Here is a 17,397-nt window from a genome sequence, read left to right on the forward strand (position 1 = left end):
TGATTGACTGAGGTTGGAGGAGTGGTTGTTTGTCAGCAGCAAACGAGAACGGTGTTATTGGGCTAATCGGCTCAGTCGGGTTGACCATGGAGCAGACTAAAATGCAAAAACCTCAGAACCTGGCGGATTTAATTCAGATTTTGCACCAAATTTTCGCTAATGACAAGATTGATGTGGACGAGGTGCAGACTCTTATGGAATCCTACCAGAGCGACCCTCGCGAATGGATGAAATACGCTAAGTTTGACCAGTACAGGTGAGGGGTTGGGCAGGGGGAAGAAGAGAACTGCATTGTATCACAAGTAGAGGCTTGCACTCAGTGAGGGCTGGTGGGGGGGATAGTTCACGTTGTACACAAGCAGAGGCTTAAACCGGTGAACAGTGAGGAAAGATTTAGCTCCTACTGTACCAGCCTAATGGAGCCTATGATCCTGCAAAGGCCTGCAAATGACCAGTAAACATTGGTAAGGCTGCTGTGGGACCCTTTGCAAGACCATTCCCTCCGCACAAATTTGCAGGGATCCTGCGCTGGTTTTCTCCAAACTAGTGAAGGAATATTGCAGCTTTAAGTTTCTGTAACTTCCGACAATTGACACGTATACAACTATTTTGTAACTGGCTCCTCATTTTTGCATTTGCCCGTTTGTATTTCATGATCATTGCTGAATTATATCTTTCAAATGTTTTTGACCACGGCATGTTGTCCTTGGGCAAGATTTTTTAAATTCTCCAATCCAGTCTCTAAGCTAAACTCGAGTTGTTTTTCTAAAAGTCTTGTGTACTGTGGTATTTCTGGAACGTGTGCCATTGGATTGTTCGCACGTTGCTGCCTGACTCTTGGGATTGGGTATTTGCGGCTCGGAATGTGGGAGGTTATTGCAAAGCAGAATTTCACAATATTACAACTTCCCCTCGGCCTGTCTCTTCCTGGAACAAATCAAGGCACTTGGCAAATGTTGATGAAGGAGCAATGCAAATCCACAATAATAGGCCAACTTTTTAAAATAAGGTTGTAGTACACGGTGATTGAAGTGGAATTTAAGAAGGGGTCTTGACCTTTAGTGCTTTGTGTAACCTTTGACCCTGACCCTACCGTGTCATAGCCAACTCGCTCAATTTTTGGCTTTACTGATTTTACTGTAAGAAGAGCGTATCCACAAAATTCTGGTGGGAAGGGCATTAAGTGACTCGTTACAAGATTTTTTGTTAATTGGTTCTGCCAACTTCATGGTAAAGGTTGTGGAGAGTTTGGTACATTTGCTCCATTGATGGCTAGTGGGGGAGCTGAAGAGGAGCAGACAGTTGCATTGAATTCCGTGCAAGGTGTGATGAAATATTCCATTCATCACTGCCTGTGACTGTGGTTGGTTTCAGGTTCCCCCTTACCATTGTATTGCCTGTGACTGTGGTTGGTTTCAGGTTTCTCCTCACCATTGTATTGTGTATTGGAATGTATGGAATGTGTTGTGTGTAGGGCTCCGCCCATACCTGGCCTCTATGTAAGCCAGCTCAGTCTGGCCTCACAGCCAGTACTGCAGACCTCCAGGGAAGATACCTCTCTCCACTGCGTGTTATCTTCTAAGTTAATAAAAGCCTTGTTTTGTTTCGCTAACATCGAGTCTCGGGATTATTGAGGCACATCAATTTTATTAACTTATTTTTCAACACAATGGATCAACTCCTGAAACCCGAACGTTTGGATTTGGATCAGCATGCTCCGGACGCATCAGCACGCTTCGGACACTGGTTTATGTGTATGAAATTCTTCCTGGACAATTCCGCAGCCGTCAAAGACGCTACGGACGCTGCGAGTATGAAACTCGGAATTCTGCGGAATTGGGTAAGCCACCGGGTTTACCCCCTCATCCAAGACGCCGACACGTACCTGGCCGCCTGCGACATCTTAAAGGCGCATTACCAGCAGCCTACGAATGAGGTGTATGCTAGGCATCTGCTCGCCACTCGCGCACAGCGACCTGGGGAATCAGTGGAGGAGTTCCTAGGCACCCTGAAAATGCTTGGCAAAGACTGCAAGTGCCGAGATGTAAAAGCCGCAGTGTACACCGACGAGCTTGTTCGCGATGCCTTTATCACAGGCCTCAGCTCCACTTACATCCGGCAAAGACTGCTGGAAAAAACGGGATTGGACCTGAAACAGGCTGCGGACACCGCGCGATCCCTGGATGTGGCCCAGAGAAACTCGGATGCCTACTCTTCAGCCCACGCCGCCACGTGTGCACCAAGGGCGCCGCCATCTTGGAAGGCATCTTCCCCGCCCGACACCGTCGGGGCCCCGCTCTCCCCCCAGAAGCCCTACGACAGCCGCGACGCGTCGGGGACCCAACTGCTGCTTCTGCGGGCAGCCAAAGCACACCAGAAACCTGTGCCCGGCGAAAGGCACCACCTGCTTTAAGTGCGGTAAGAATGGGCACTTTGGGAAGGTGTGCAGAGGGAACCCTGCTGGAAAACCAAAACCCGCCACCGCCGCGTGTGCGCCGTGGGAGCGGCCATCTTGGACGCCATCTTGCCCGACCTCGTGGGGTCCGCCATCTTGTGAGCAGACAGCGCGGACGCCATCTTGTCTCGATCAGGGCCCTACAGTGGCATCGGTCACAGTGGACCAGACCAGGCCCCACCCGCTATCCAAATCAATGGTGGACATCGAGGTAAACGGGTGTGGGGTTAAATGTTTAATTGACAGTGGAAGCACGGAGAGTTTTATCCACCCGGAACTGGCACGACAACTCTCCCTAAAGGTGGTCCCTACTCGGGGTACCATCTCTATGGCTGATAAAACCCAGACATCGACCATTCTGGGTTACTGCACGGTACAATTGTCCGCTAACGGGACTGTATACGATAATTTTAAAGTATTAATCATGAAGAATCTATGCGCGAGCGTGATCTTGGGCCTGGATTTCCAGTGCAACCACCAAAGCATCACGCTCAAGTACGGTGGGTCCCAGCCGCCCCTCAGTGTGCGGCCTGGCTACCCTGAAGGTAAAGCCGCCTTCGCTATTCGCGAACCTCACCCCTAACTGCCGGCCAATAGCGACCAAAAGCAGGAGGTACAGCTGGGAGGACAGGCGGTTTATCGCAACCGAGGTAGACAGGCTCCTGAAAGAGCGCATTATTGAATGCAGCAATAGCCCGTGGCGCGCCCAAGTGGTGGTAGTAAGGGGTAGCGAGAAGAAACGGATGGTGATCGACTATAGCCAAACGATCAACAGGTACACCCAACTAGACGCCTACCCGCTACCCCGCATATCAGAAATGGTGAACCAAATCGCCCAATACCGGGTGTTCTCCACCATCGACCTCAAGTCAGCGTACCACCAGCTCCCTATCAGACCAGAGGACCGCCCGTACACCGCCTTCGAGGCGAACGGACGCCTCTACCAATTCCTCAGAGTCCCCTTTGGGGTGACGAATGGGGTCTCGGTCTTCCAGAGGGAGATGGATCGCATGGTCGATGACCACCACTTGCAGGCAATCTTCCCCTACCTCGACAACGTCACCATCTGTGGTCACAACCAGCAGGATCACGACTCGAACCTCGAGAGGTTCCTGAAAACCGCACAAAAACTCAACCTCACCTACAACGAGGACAAGTGCGTTTTCAACACCACGCGCCTCTGCATACTAGGCAGCGTGGTGGAGAATGGGGAAATCGGACCAGACCCCGACCGATTGCGCCCCCTACGGGAGCTGCCCCTGCCCAACACTCCCAAAGCCCTGAAAAGGTGCCTGGGGTTATTTTCTTATTATTCCCAATGGGTCCCCAACTACTCCGACAAAGCCCGCCCCCTCTTGAAAGCATCCTCTTTTCCGCGCTCTGCTGAGGCCCACGCCGCCTTCAAAAGCATTAAGCAGGATATTGAGCGGGCCACGCTACAGGCAGTGGACGAGAACACTCCATTTCAAGTGGAAAGTGATGCGTCTGACTTTGCCTTGGCGGCCACCCTCAACCAGGCGGGGCGGCCCGTAGCTTTCTTCTCGAGGACCCTCCAAGGGCCCGAGATCAGACACTCCTCCGTGGAAAAGGAGGCCCAAGCCATCGTGGAGGCAGTGCGCCACTGGCGCCACTACCTAGCCGGCAAACGCTTCACCCTACTTACCGACCAGCGGTAGGTAGCGTTTATGTTCAATAATAAACAGAGGGGGAAGATCAAAAATGATAAGATTCTTAGGTGGCGGATCGAGCTCTCCACCTTCGAGTATGACATCATTTACCGGCCAGGGGCCCTTAACGAATCCCCAGATGCCCTCTCACGAGGGATGTGTGCCAGCGCCACCGGGGATCGGCTACAGACCCTCCACAATGACCTCTGCCACCCAGGGGTCACGCGGCTGTTCCACTTCATAAAGTCCCGCAACTTACCCTACTCGATTGAGGAAGTTCGGTCTCTGACCAGGAACTGCCGCACTTGCGCTGAGTGCAAGCCTCTGTTCTACCACCCTGATAGAGCCCACTTAATCAAAGCTACACGGCCCTTTGAGCGGCTCAGCTTAGATTTCAAGGGCCCCCTCCCGTCCGTCGACCGCAATGTTTACTTCCTGAACATTGTGGACGAATACTCCCGGTTCCCATTCGCCTTCCCCTGCCCAGACATGACCAGCGCCACGGTCATTAAATGCCTCAACAGCCTGTTCTGCCTGTTCGGTATGCCGAGCTACATCCACACGGATAGGGGGGCGTCCTTCATGAGTGAAGAGCTACGCCAGTACATGCTGTCCGGGGGTATCGCCACGAGCCGTACCACCAGCTACAACCCCCGGGGTAACGGTCAAGTGGAGCGAGAGAACGGGACAGTATGGAAAGCAGTCACTCTAGCTCTAAGGACCAAGGGCCTCCCTATCTCCCGCTGGCAGGAAGTCCTCTCAGATGTGCTCCATTCGATACGGTCGCTATTGTGTACTGCCACCAATGCCACGCCTCATGAACGAATGTTTAGCTTCCCCCGGAAATCCACCTCAGGCGTATCCATGCCGTCATGGCTCTCCACCCCGGGTCCGGTATTCGTGCGAAGGCATGTGAGGGGCCATAAGACGGACCCTCTCGTGGAGCCAGTGCACCTACTCCACGCCAACCCCCAATACGCGTATGTCCGGCACGCCGACGGAAGGGAGGACACCGTGTCAATAAAAGACGTCGCCCCAGCCGGTAACGACAACGACAATAGCAGCAACAACGACCACAGCAACTCTTACCTACCCACTACTCTTTCATCACCCCCGGAAGAACATCGACCAACGGCACCCCCACCAACTTACCCCTTCAACAACCCTGGCGGCACCCCCGGCAGAGACCCAGGAGGCCACCGGGGACACCCAGCCGACACCCGCGACACCACAACAGCCACGTCGGTCGCAGAGGACTACCAAACCCCCGAACAGACTAAATCTATAGAAGGGGTGAATGTGATGAAATATTCCATTCATCACTGCCTGTGACTGTGGTTGGTTTCAGGTTCCCCCTTACCATTGTATTGCCTGTGACTGTGGTTGGTTTCAGGTTTCTCCTCACCATTGTATTGTGTATTGGAATGTATGGAATGTGTTGTGTGTAGGGCACCGCCCATACCTGGCCTCTATGTAAGCCAGCTCAGTCTGGCCTCACAGCCAGTACTGCAGACCTCCAGGGAAGATACCTCTCTCCACTGCGTGTTATCTTCTAAGTTAATAAAAGCCTTGTTTTGTTTCGCTAACATCGAGTCTCGGGATTATTGAGGCACATCAAAGTTTAGTTTTCAATAAAATTAATAAAACGCCAGACTTCAATTGCAACTTTTAGCTAACTTCAACTAAAAATTTCTCCATTTCTTCTATTTGGTTTACTCACTTCCCCATTTCTGTGGATTTTAAACACTATTAAATGACTACATTTGAATTAAACTGAAAGGTGCTTGGAAAAACATAGCAGGTCCACCGATAAAGAGGACAAATTAAGTTAATGCTTCATGTGTAGATGCTGTCAGAATTGAAGTTTTATTAAGTTATGGGGAGACCTGATTGAGATCTTTAAACTATCTCCATGTATCAGTGACACAAAAACAATATACTACAGATGTCGGAAATCTGAAATAAACAGAAAATATTGGAATACTCAGGTTGGGCAGCATCTGTGGACAGAAACAGTTAATGTTTCAGGTTGCTGACCTATCCATGTGTATAAGTGAATTGGTAAATAGAGACTTGCACTCCATATCATCACCAGGAGAGGACATCTAAACTAAATGGTACAATCCTAAAGGGGGTGCATGAACAGAGACCTGGGGGTATATGTGCATAAATCATTTTAAGGTGGCAGGGCAGGTTGAGAAAGCAGTTAAAGGCTTATCGGATCCTGGGCTTCATGAATAGAGGTATAGAGTACAAAAGTGTGGAAATTATGATGAACCTGTATAAAACATTGGTTTGGCCCCAACTGGAGTACTGTGTCCAATTCTGGGCACCACAATTTAGGAAGGATGTGAAGGCCTTAGAGAAGGGGCAGAAAAGATTTGAGAATGATTCTAGGAATGACGGACTTCCGTTACGTTGATAGACTGGAGAAGCTGGGGTTGTTCTCATTTGGAGCAGAGGAGATTTACCTGGCATGGACGGGTTGTCTTATGAGGAAAGGTTGGACAGGCTAGGCTTGTATCTGCTGGAGTTTAGAAGAGTAAGAGGTGACTTGATTGAAACATAGAAGATCCTGAGGGGTCTGGACAGGGTGGATGTGGAGAGGATGTTTCCTCTTGTGGGAGAATCTAGAACTAGGTCACCCATTTAAGACAGATGAGGAGAAATTTTTTCTCCGGGTCGTGAATCTTTGGAACTCTTCCTCAGAGGTTGGTGGAAGCAGAGTCAATGTATCTACCTCTGCCTTAAAAATATTCATTCTTGGTAAGCAAGGGGGTTAAAAGTTATCGGGGGATAGGCAGGAATGTGGAGTAATTGGATCAGCCATGATCTTATTGAATGGTGGAGCAGGCTCGAAGGGCTGAGTGGCCTACTCCTGCTCCTAATTCGTATGGTCAATTTGATCGAGGTGCTCAAAAGCATGAGGGGTCTGGACAGAGTAGAGAGAGAAACTGTTCCCATTGGCAGAAGGGTCGAGAACCAGAGGATACAGATTTAAGGTGATTGGTAAAAGAACCAAAGGTGATCTAAGAAAAAAAACTTTTTTGCACAGCGAGTAGTTAAAATCTGGAATGCACTGCCTGAAAGGGTGGTGGAGGCAGACTCAATTTTATCTTTCAAAAGGGAGTTGGATATGTATCTAAAGGAAAATAATTGCAGGGCTATGGGGAAAGAGCAGGGGAGTGGGACTAGCTGAGAGTCGGCATGGGCTCGAATGGCCGCCTTCCGTGCTGTAACTTCTGATTCTATGAAAAGAGCAAAATAATTTTTTTTTTTAATTTTTTTTTTTAGGTTTGTTAGGTCATGGAATGCTTGACCAGACACAAGTGTAGAAGCAAAATCATAAGAATAGTTTTTAAGAGATAAATATTATAAAGGATAACTTAAAAGAATATGGAAAAGAGCAGGGAATAACTAAGTTGTTAGCTGAGAGCTAATGCAGTTCAGGCTGAATGGTATCTTTCAGTGCTGTTAAATTCTGATTCTAAAACTTCTAAATTTTAATCCTTTTTTGCTTTATGGTTACTGACTGTTGTATTTTCAGTGTTTTATTTCAGACATCTAGCATAGCATAGCCTAGATTTCCTATACTTGATTTTGATTACATTCACAAAGTTGCATCAAGTTTACAGCTGATGAACTACTATTAGTTAAACTTTGAACTTTTATTGGATGACTTTTTTCCTTGACACATAAATATACTTAGAAGTTAAACATTGTTTTAAAAAAACCTTCTCGCCCAATTAACTTTTAACATTACGCTTTGGATTGTCTTATTTGGACACACATTCTTTAAGTGCTTTGAACATTAGTATGTCGAGCTAAAGAACAGAAAGGGTCCACACTTACGGTGGTTCTGCTTTGCACTGACACTAAAGTTGTGCAAATCTGTATCTGGTTTGGGCCTTGACTGCAGATTTACACTATAGCTTCCGGCAACATTGCAGAGCAAAACTGATGCTATAGTTGCACTCTAAAATGTGACCTCTGTCTAATTTTAAACAGCAGTAAACAAAACTAATTTTGAGACTCTAATGGAGATTCACAAAATTGCTGTTGGTCTGCAGACCTAATGCTATGCAAACTCTTATTTGCTTTCCTGGCACTCAAAATATTTTGGTGGAAGAAAGTTGATACTTCTGTCCTCTAATATTAGTATCTCTGCTATGACATTCAAAATATATGGAATTGTACACACTTTGTTGTATTTTTTTTTTGTGGGGTTTTAAAGACAAATCTTGAATGTTTTTAAAAAAAAAAAAAAAAAAAAAAAAAAAAATTGGCCAAAGTGTTGAAAACTTGTTGAAGTTATGGTGCTGGGTAGGGCTGGTATTGGGAGGTGTGCCTCAGGGCTTGGTGTTGGGCAGTTTAAATTGAATTGTACAAAATATGTATGATTTTTGTCTACCCCCCCCCCCCCCCCCCCCCCCCAATCACCCTACCTCTTGTACCCATCAGGTATGGTTATTGCTAAATAATATAAATCCAGTAAATTTTCCTGCCTCCTCACTGGAGTGCATAATTGGGCTGGAGAACCAAATTTTAATTTGATTATTAAGGTTTATTTGAAGTTTTATTGGTTTATTTACAGTTTTTAGTTGTCTAAATTTATGTTTTCTCAAAAAAGAGGATGCCTGGGCATGAGGTAGGAGTGGAACCAAATTTATGCAATTACTTGAACCTGCCTGTAATTCCAGATTTAGAGCAGTATGCTTCTGGTGTGCCTCCTGATGGGGACTTGCAGCTGGAAATGGGGGTAGAAATAGAGACCGAGACTTGAGCAGTAGAATAGACACTGGCTTCAGGGTGTCTTGGCTGCTGTTTAAAAACCGCAACCAGATGGCCTCCCTGTACAAAGATCTAGGGGGTGCCTGAAAAAGTTACACAATTTTTGGGTCTCCTTTGCCTTGTTAATTGCCCTTCAATCTTCTGGTCTGAGGAAAGACTGGTGCAATTAATTAAACAATTTAATGATTCCTCTTCTTTCTTGTCTGTTAGTCTTGAGTTTAATGTTAAAACAAAGTGGCTAAATTATTAGGTCATTAGCTTAAATTGGTACACTCTGCTAAACAATAGGACTATGAATGCTTTTCAGAAAACATTTTTGCTGGTCACCTAGTGCATCAACTCCAGCATTCCTGATTCTTAACATCTATCTTCCTTTTCCTGCTCCTTGGGGTGGGGTGGTGTGTGAGAATGTGCAAGTGACGAGCTGCCTGAGACGTGAGACTCTTGCCTCGTGATCCCATTCTGCCTTCTTAAAGCATGAGGTGATCAGTTTTGAACCTATCTATTCGCCCGTGTTTCAAATGCTGATTTGCTTACCTACTTGAATTGGATTTTTAGGAACATTCATCAAACTCCCTTATTACCATCTCCCCACCTGAGACCAGACCCAAACCAATTTAGAGCCCAGGTCGAAAATAGGTGTCTGGTTTCCACACTTAACCTCTGTCTTTAGTTTTTTTTAAAGAAGGAAACTCCAATGGCCTGTTCTCTCTCGGCTTCGGTTCTGTTAACTAGTTAAAATGTAATCTGGCTGAAGTATTTGACAAAAGGGGGGGTGGGGGGGAAATGCATGTTTGAGATTCCGGAGTCAGTTCCTGCACACACCAGAATAGGTATGAGGAGAGAAGGAAAGTGCTCTGAGATAGGGCATACTGGGGTCAGTAGTGGCTCTAGTAAAGGAAATTCAGTTTCACAAGTAATTGGAAGATGGAGGTTAGAGTAATATGGAAATGATAAACGGGGCACCGCTGCATAGTATAGTGGCACTACTGCACTCTACCTCTTTCCTCTCTTTTCCACCCCCCCACAATTCTATTTACAAATTTACATTTTCACCAAATCTGCAAAATACAAGCAAAATATTGCAGATTCTGGAAATCAAGAGAAAATGCTGAAAATATCCAGTGGGTTGGTTAGGACCTGGGAGAACAACTGGTCTGTTTGGGTGTGTACCCTTAATCATTGAAAAATGAGATGGACAGGCATATTATGCATCAAAAAAATTGATGTATGAAGAAGTGTCCGTACAATGATGTCACATCATCTCTATCAAGTAATAGAAGCAAAGGATGTGTAAATATCTTGAGGAAATGAGATCGGAGGTAAGTGAGAAAATGGCAGAGTTGGAAAACCTGGGGTCAGTTATGAAGTTAGAACTTGTTTGAAATTGAGGATGTAACTGAAGTCTGAATTTTGAAGAAAAAGTAATGAAGCCTGATTCACCTTAAACTGCATACAACACTTTTAATGCATTGGGGAGAAAAAAGCATTGATTTTCTTTTTCCTCCAACCCACAATTGGCTGCAGTCATTGTCTCATGAACATACAACATGTCTCACTCCAAACTTGGAACCTGCTCAACAAAAGTGAGGGCTTCAATCAGAGTCCAAATCATTAATGTAAATAGTGAATAACCGTGATCCCAGCACTGATCCCTGTGGAACACCACTTCCCATTTTCTGCCAGTCTGAGTAACTACCTTTAACCTCCCTACTTTCTGTTTTGTAGCCAGCTTGCAATTCACTCTGCTCCCTGCCCCCCTGACTCCACATGCTCTGACCTTGGTCATGAGTCTACTCTGCAGTACCTTATCTAAGGCCTTTTTGAAAGTCCATGTATAATATGTCCACTGCCTATAGATAGACTGAGTGGGCAGTAAGGTGGCAGATGGAGTATAATGTGGGGAAATGTGAGGTTATTCACTTTGGTAGGAAGAATAGCAAAACAGAATATGGTGAGAAACTTTCAAATGTTGGTGTTCAGAGATTTGGGTGTCCTTGTGCAAGAAACACAGAAAGCTAGCATGCAGGTACAACAAGCAATAAGGAAGGCAAATGGCATGTTGGCTTTTATTGCAAGGGGGTTGGAGTATAAGAGTAAGGAAGTCTTGCTACAATTGTACAGGGCCTTGGTGAGATCACACCTGGAGTACTGTGCACAGTTTTGGTCTCCTTATCTAAGAAAGGATATACTTGCCTTGGAGGTGCTGCAACGAAGGTTCACTAGATTGATTCCTGGGATGAGAGGGCTGTCCTATGATAAGAGATTGTGTAGAATGGGTCTATACTCTCTGGAGTTTAGAAGAATGAGAGGTGATCTCATTGAAACATACAAGATTCTGAAGGGAATTGACAGGATAGATGCTGAGAGGTTGTTTCCCCTGGCTGGAGTGTCTAGAACTAGGGGGCATAGTCTCAGGATAAGGGGTCGGCCATTTAAGACTGAGATGAGGAGGAATTTCTTCACCTGACGGTTGTAAATCTTTGGAATTCTCTGCCCCAGAGGGCTGTGAATGCAGAGTCTGAGTATATTCAAGGCTGAGATGGATAGATTTTTGGTCTCTAGAGGAATCAAGGGATATGGAGATCAGGCAGGAAAGTGGAGTTGAGGTCGATGATCAGCCAGGATCTTATTGAATGGCGGAGCAGGCTTGAGGGGCCGTATGGCCTACTCCTGCTCTATTTCTTATGCTCTTACCCTTGTCTACTTTCTGTTAGTACTTCAAAAAATTCAATAAGCTTGGTTAAGTATGACCTTCCCTTTTGAAATCTGTGCTGACTACTCTTATACTTTTGGTTGCTAGATGTTTTCCTTTTCCATCTTTCAATAAAGATTCCAATATCTGTCCTACCACTGATAAGCTAACTGGTCTATAGTTCCCTGGATTTGTTGTATCTCCCTTTTTTTGAAAATAGGAATAACATTTGCTGTCTGCCAGTCCTCTGCCACTACTTCCTTTTTCTATTTTTTTTAAATTTGTGTATCTAGTGCCTCAGTTCTTGCTTGCAGCTCATAACTCCTAGGATGCAATGGAAAGGCTTTTTCTGACTTGTTTGAGATCTAGAACCAAGCTGAAAAAGAATTTGTGGCAAGAGAAAGTAATTGCAAGGAGGGAGGGCTCCAACCAATGTTTCCCCTTCTCCCTTCCCCCCCCCCCCCCCCCCCCCACCCCCACCAATTTCTTTTGGGTGTGTGGTCCCTTTAACTGACTGCATGCAATGTCCCATTGAAAAGCTGGTGATCAGCCTGCGCGAGACTTCAGACACTGCGTGGCTGCACAGCTTAGCGGGAACGTTGGTTCCAACCAGTCAGTGGCTAAACTGGAGGGAGGGGGTCAAGCCTCCTTTTAGCCAGAAACCCTCGTGGATTTGTGTTGAACAATTAATGAGTCAGCCATGTGGCATTGCATTTGAAATTTTGAAAGATAAGGGGCGATAACTGGAGGGTATTACTGTACCTTGAAGCTGGGTGTTTGTGCATACAGGGTTTGGTACTTACCATGATTGAGCAAAGGTAAGCACTTGTTGCTGGAGCTCTGCATTTCTAACAGGTGGAACCACCAATCAGTGGGATATGGTGTATGTCTGTGCTGTAGGCTGGTGGCAAAACACTAGCATATTTTTTGCTGAGCTGTGCTGCTCACTCTGTAGCTCCTGAGTAACAACAAACATAGAAGATAGGAGCAGGAGTAGGCCATTCGGCCCCTCGAGCCTGCTCCGCCATTTAATGAGATCATGGCTGATCATCCAAATTCAGTACCCTGTCCCTGCTTTCTCCCCATATCCCTTGATCCTTTTAGCCTTAAGAAATATATCTAACTCCTTCTTGAATATATTTAATGAATTGGCCTCAACTGCCTTGTGTGGTAGAATTCCACAGGTTCACCACTCTCTGGGTGAAGAAATTCCTCCTCATCTCTGTCCTAAATGGCTTACCCCTTATCCTTAGACTGTGACCCCTGGTTCTGGACTCCCCCACCATCGGAAACATCCTTCTTTCATCGAGTCTGTCTAGTCCTGTTAGAATTTTATAAGTTTCAATGAGATCCCCCCTCATTCTTCTGAACTCCAACGAATATAAACCCAATCTCTCCTCGTATGTCATTCCTGTCATCCCAGGTATCAGTCTGGTGAATATTCGCTGCACAGTCTCCATGGCAAGAACATCCTTCCTCAGATAAGGCGACCAAAACTGCGCGCACTACGCAAGGTGTGGTGTCACCAAGGCCCTGTACAACTGCAGCAAGACATCCTTGTTCCTGTACACGAATCCTCTCGCTATGAAGGCCAACATACCATTTGCCGCCTTAACCGCCTGCTGCACCTGCATGCTTACCTTCAGCGGCTGGTGCACAAGGACACCCAGGTCTCGTTGCACTTTCCCTTTTCCCAATCTATTGCCGTTCAGATAATCTGTCTTCCTGTTTTTGCCACCAAAGTGGATAACCTCGCATTTATCCACATTGGGCAGAAGCATGGCAGATGCAGTATAATCACCCAACCTGTCCAAATCATACTGGAGTTTCTCTGCATCCTCCTCACAGCACACATGCCCACCCAGCTTTGTGTCATCTGCAAACTTGGAGATATTACATCTAGTTCCCTCATCTAGGTCATTTATTTTTATATATATATATCTATATCCTAGCACTGATCCCTGCGGTACCCCACTAGTCACTGCCTGCCACTCGGAAAAAGACCCGTTTATTCCAACTCTTTGCTTCCTGTCTGCCAACCAGTTCTCTATCCAAGTCCGTTCCTTACCCCAATCCCATGTGCTTTAACTTTGCATGCTAATCTCTTATGTAGGACCTTATCGAAAGCCTTCTGAAAGTCCAAATACACCACATCCACTGGTTCTCCCTTATCTATTCTACCAGATAACTGCTGGTAAATGCTGACCACCCATGTCTGTTATCTACATGTCTGTTATCTGATGACTAAGTAGTGGCCAAGTTGACCCTCTGGCAGACTTGATAATCTAATACCTGAACCAGGAATGTTGGTTATACAGGGCAGTGCTCATGATTGATCAGGCATCCCGGTTCACTAATTGAGCTTGGAGGGGCAAACCTGTCCATGGGTCAGGGATTCTTTCCACTCTGCTCCAGGAAACCCTATAGACCGAAGCACTAATGTGTAGCGTGTTCCCAGCTGGCCAGGCAGTGGAAAGCTTAGCAGTTACTTCTTGTGGTAAGCTACTGGTTAAAATCCAGCAGTGCCTTTATGCACACTTGGGGTTGTGGTGGTGTCCCTTATTATGGCTCTGCCAATTTGCACCCTAGACTTGAGAAGGTGGAATGTGACCTTGCATGGACAGTGCTAACTCTATTGTGCAAACAAACTAAAGATGGGTTGAATTGGAGACTGTTAAACAGGGTTATGGATTTGTGTGTCACACCATTCTGGCCAAAAAAAATCTTGACCAATTCAATGCCAGCTTCAGAATGCATCTGGTCTTCCCCCATAAACTAGTGGAGAGGTGGGAGGGAAACCTTAACCAGGTTTCCTTGTACACAAATTACAGAAAGTTAACATGCAGGTACATCAAGTAATTGGGAAAGCAAATGTTGTTAGCCTTTATTACAAAGGGATTGGCGTTTAAGAGTAAAGAAGTCTTACTGCAGTTATATAGGGCCTTGGTGAGAACACACCTGGAGTACTGTGTATAGTTTTGATCTCCTTACCCAAGGAAGGATATACTTGCCTTTGAGGGAGTGCAACAAAGGTTCATTAGCCTGATTCCTGAGATGAGGGGATTGTGCTATGAGGAGAGATTGAGTAGACTAGGCCTATATTTTATAGTTTAGGCCTATAGTTTAGAAGAATGAGAGATGATCTCATTGAAACATATAAAATTCTTACAGGGTGGATGCTGGGAGGATGTTTCCCCTGGCTGGAGAATCTAGAACCAGGTGTCGGTCTCCGAAGTGGTCAGCCATTTAGGACTGATGAGCAATTTCTTCACTTAAAGGGTTGTGAATCTTTGGAATTCTGTACCCCAGAGAGCTGTGGATACTCAGTTGTTGAGTAGAGATCGATAGATTTTTGAATACTAAGGGGATATGGGATAATGTGGGAAGGTGGAGTTGATCCTATTGAATGGCCGAGCAGGCTCGAATGGCCTACTCGTGCTTCTATTTCTTGTGTCCTTATGTTCGTGTACACCAAGTGTGAAATTCAAGTAACCGTTTAGTGTGTTTCCTTCTGGTTTCTACAGCAGATCTTAAGGTAACACTATTTATTGGCTTCCAACTTCATTTGTATTGACTGTATTTATTAATGTTAGGTGATTCATTTTTAATCTTTGCAAATAAATGTTAAAGTTAATGTCACTACAATGTTGCAAAATGGGGAGGTACATATTATTTAACTTGATTTTTCATCCACTTTAATTTAAAAATGCTCCCTATGGGGAAACATCTCATTTTCAAATAGTTACAGTCTACAGCACAGAAACAGGCCATTCAGCCCAACTGGTTTCTGCTGGTGTTTATGCTCTACACAAGCCTCCTCCCATCCCTCTTCTTCTAACCCACTCAGCATATCCTTCTATTCCTTTCTCCCTCGTGCTTATCCAGCTTCCCATGAAATGTATCTATGCTATTTGCCTCTAACTCATCGTGGTAGCAAGTTACACATTCTTACCACTCTTAGGTTAAGAAGTGTCTCCTGAATTCCCTACTGGATTTATTAGTGACTGTCTTTTATTTATGACCTCTAGTTTTTGACGCCCCCACAAGTGAAACATTTCCTCTTAAGTCTACCCTATCAAACTTTTTCATAATCTTAAAGACCTCTACCAGGTCACCCCCTCAGTCTTCTCCTTTCTCAGAGCCCCAGCCTGTTCAGTCTTCCTGATCGGTGTATCCTTTCAGTTCTGGTATCCTCCTTGTGAATCTTTTTTGCACCTTCTCCTGTGTCTATCATTTTAATAATATGGAGACCAGAACTCTGCACAGTAGTGGTCTAGCCAAGGTTCTGTACAAGTTTAACATAACTTCCAAGCTTTTCATTTCTATACCTCTAGAAATGAACTGCAGTTTGTTTCCATTTTTTTAATGACCTTATTAATCTGTGTTGCTACTTTGTGATTTGTATATCTGTACCCCTAGATCCCGTTACACCTCTACCCTGTTTGGACTCTTATTATCCAAGTAGTATGTGGCCGCCTTATTCTTCCTACCAAAATGCACCACCTCACGCTTATCTATATTGAAATTAATTAATTTCAGTATAGATTAATATAGATTAATTTCAGTATAAATCTCAGTTGTGGCTCAGTGGGTAGCACTCTTGCCTCTGAGTCAAAAGGTTGTTGGTTCAAGTCCCACTCCAGGGACTTGAGCACAAAAAGCTAGGCTGACATGCTAGTGCTACACTGTCGGAGGTGCTGTCTTTTGGATGAGACCTACAACTGAGGTGCCGTCTGCTCTCAAGTGGACGTAAAAAAAATCCCACAGCACTATTTTGAAGAGCAGGGGAGTTATCCCTGGTGTCCATGCCAATATTTAATCCCTTAATTAACGTAACAAAAACAGATTACCTGGTCATGATCGCATTGCTGTTTGTGGAACCTTGCTGCGTGCAAATTGGCTGCTGCATTTCCTACATTACAACAGTGTACACGACAGAAAAAGTACTTCATTGACTAAAGCGCTTTGGGACATCTGGTCATGAAAGGAGCTATATAAATGCAAAAATTTTTTGTGGTACCATAGGCAGGATTGGACACTTGCCCCGTGAGGAATCTGATCCCTGGCACAGATCCTTGAAGCACCATTACGGGACATTATGTTGACCATTTGACCTGTAGTTCAAGTAAATTCCAAATTCTGTTCATCTGTTTTAGTTGAACCTTGAGACTTTAGCCTAGATTTAACATTTTAATGCCAACATTAACCTGGAAAATCTAGGCTATCAAGTCTTGTATATCCAACCCAAAATTAGTACAGTTGAGCTTAACATCTGGTAGTCAGTCTTTCTAGAATTTACCTTCTGAGCTTCTCTTTGGCTTATAAACATATTGAGAGATTCTCACCTTGAATATCTCTTAATGTCTCTTCTTTCATCCCCTCCCCCATTTCCCAGCCCCCCAAACTGCCTTTTGTTTCATTTCCTGCCTTTTCTCTCAGTTCTGTCGAAGGGTTTCAACCCGAAACATTGACTCTGTTTCTCTCTCCACAGATGTTACCTGGCCTGCTGAGTTTTTCCAGCATGTTCTGTTGTTTTGGATTTCCAGCATCCGCAGTAATTTGCTATCATATTGATCTGTCTTTCTGGCTTGAACCTCGCACTATAAAATTTAACTACGAATGGCTCCTCCTTTGTTTACAGGTACACAAGGAATCTTGTTGATGAAGGAAATGGAAAGTTTAATTTGCTGATACTGTGCTGGGGTGAAGGCCATGGCAGGTGAGATATTTAACTAAATGATTCGAGAGCCTTTTCTTGCATTGGCTTAATATTTCATCATCACTTAAGG

At 45.2% G+C, this 17,397-nt stretch overlaps 1 protein-coding gene across 1 annotated transcript in view; it reads left to right on the forward strand.

Moving 5' to 3' along the window:
• Positions 1–17,397, forward strand: part of cdo1 (cysteine dioxygenase, type I) — a 29,438-nt gene continuing 12,041 nt past the window's right edge. The window contains exons 1-2 of the mRNA XM_085987076.1: positions 1–256; positions 17,250–17,327. Of these exons, the coding sequence (XP_085843202.1) occupies positions 87–256; positions 17,250–17,327 (248 nt within the window). The 5' untranslated portion in view covers positions 1–86. The remainder of the gene's footprint in view (positions 257–17,249; positions 17,328–17,397) is intronic.

Source organism: Somniosus microcephalus, chromosome 1 (assembly GCF_052327205.1).
Source record: "Somniosus microcephalus isolate GS21.2 chromosome 1, FLI_Smic_1.0, whole genome shotgun sequence".
Classification (NCBI taxonomy): domain Eukaryota; kingdom Metazoa; phylum Chordata; class Chondrichthyes; order Squaliformes; family Somniosidae; genus Somniosus; species Somniosus microcephalus.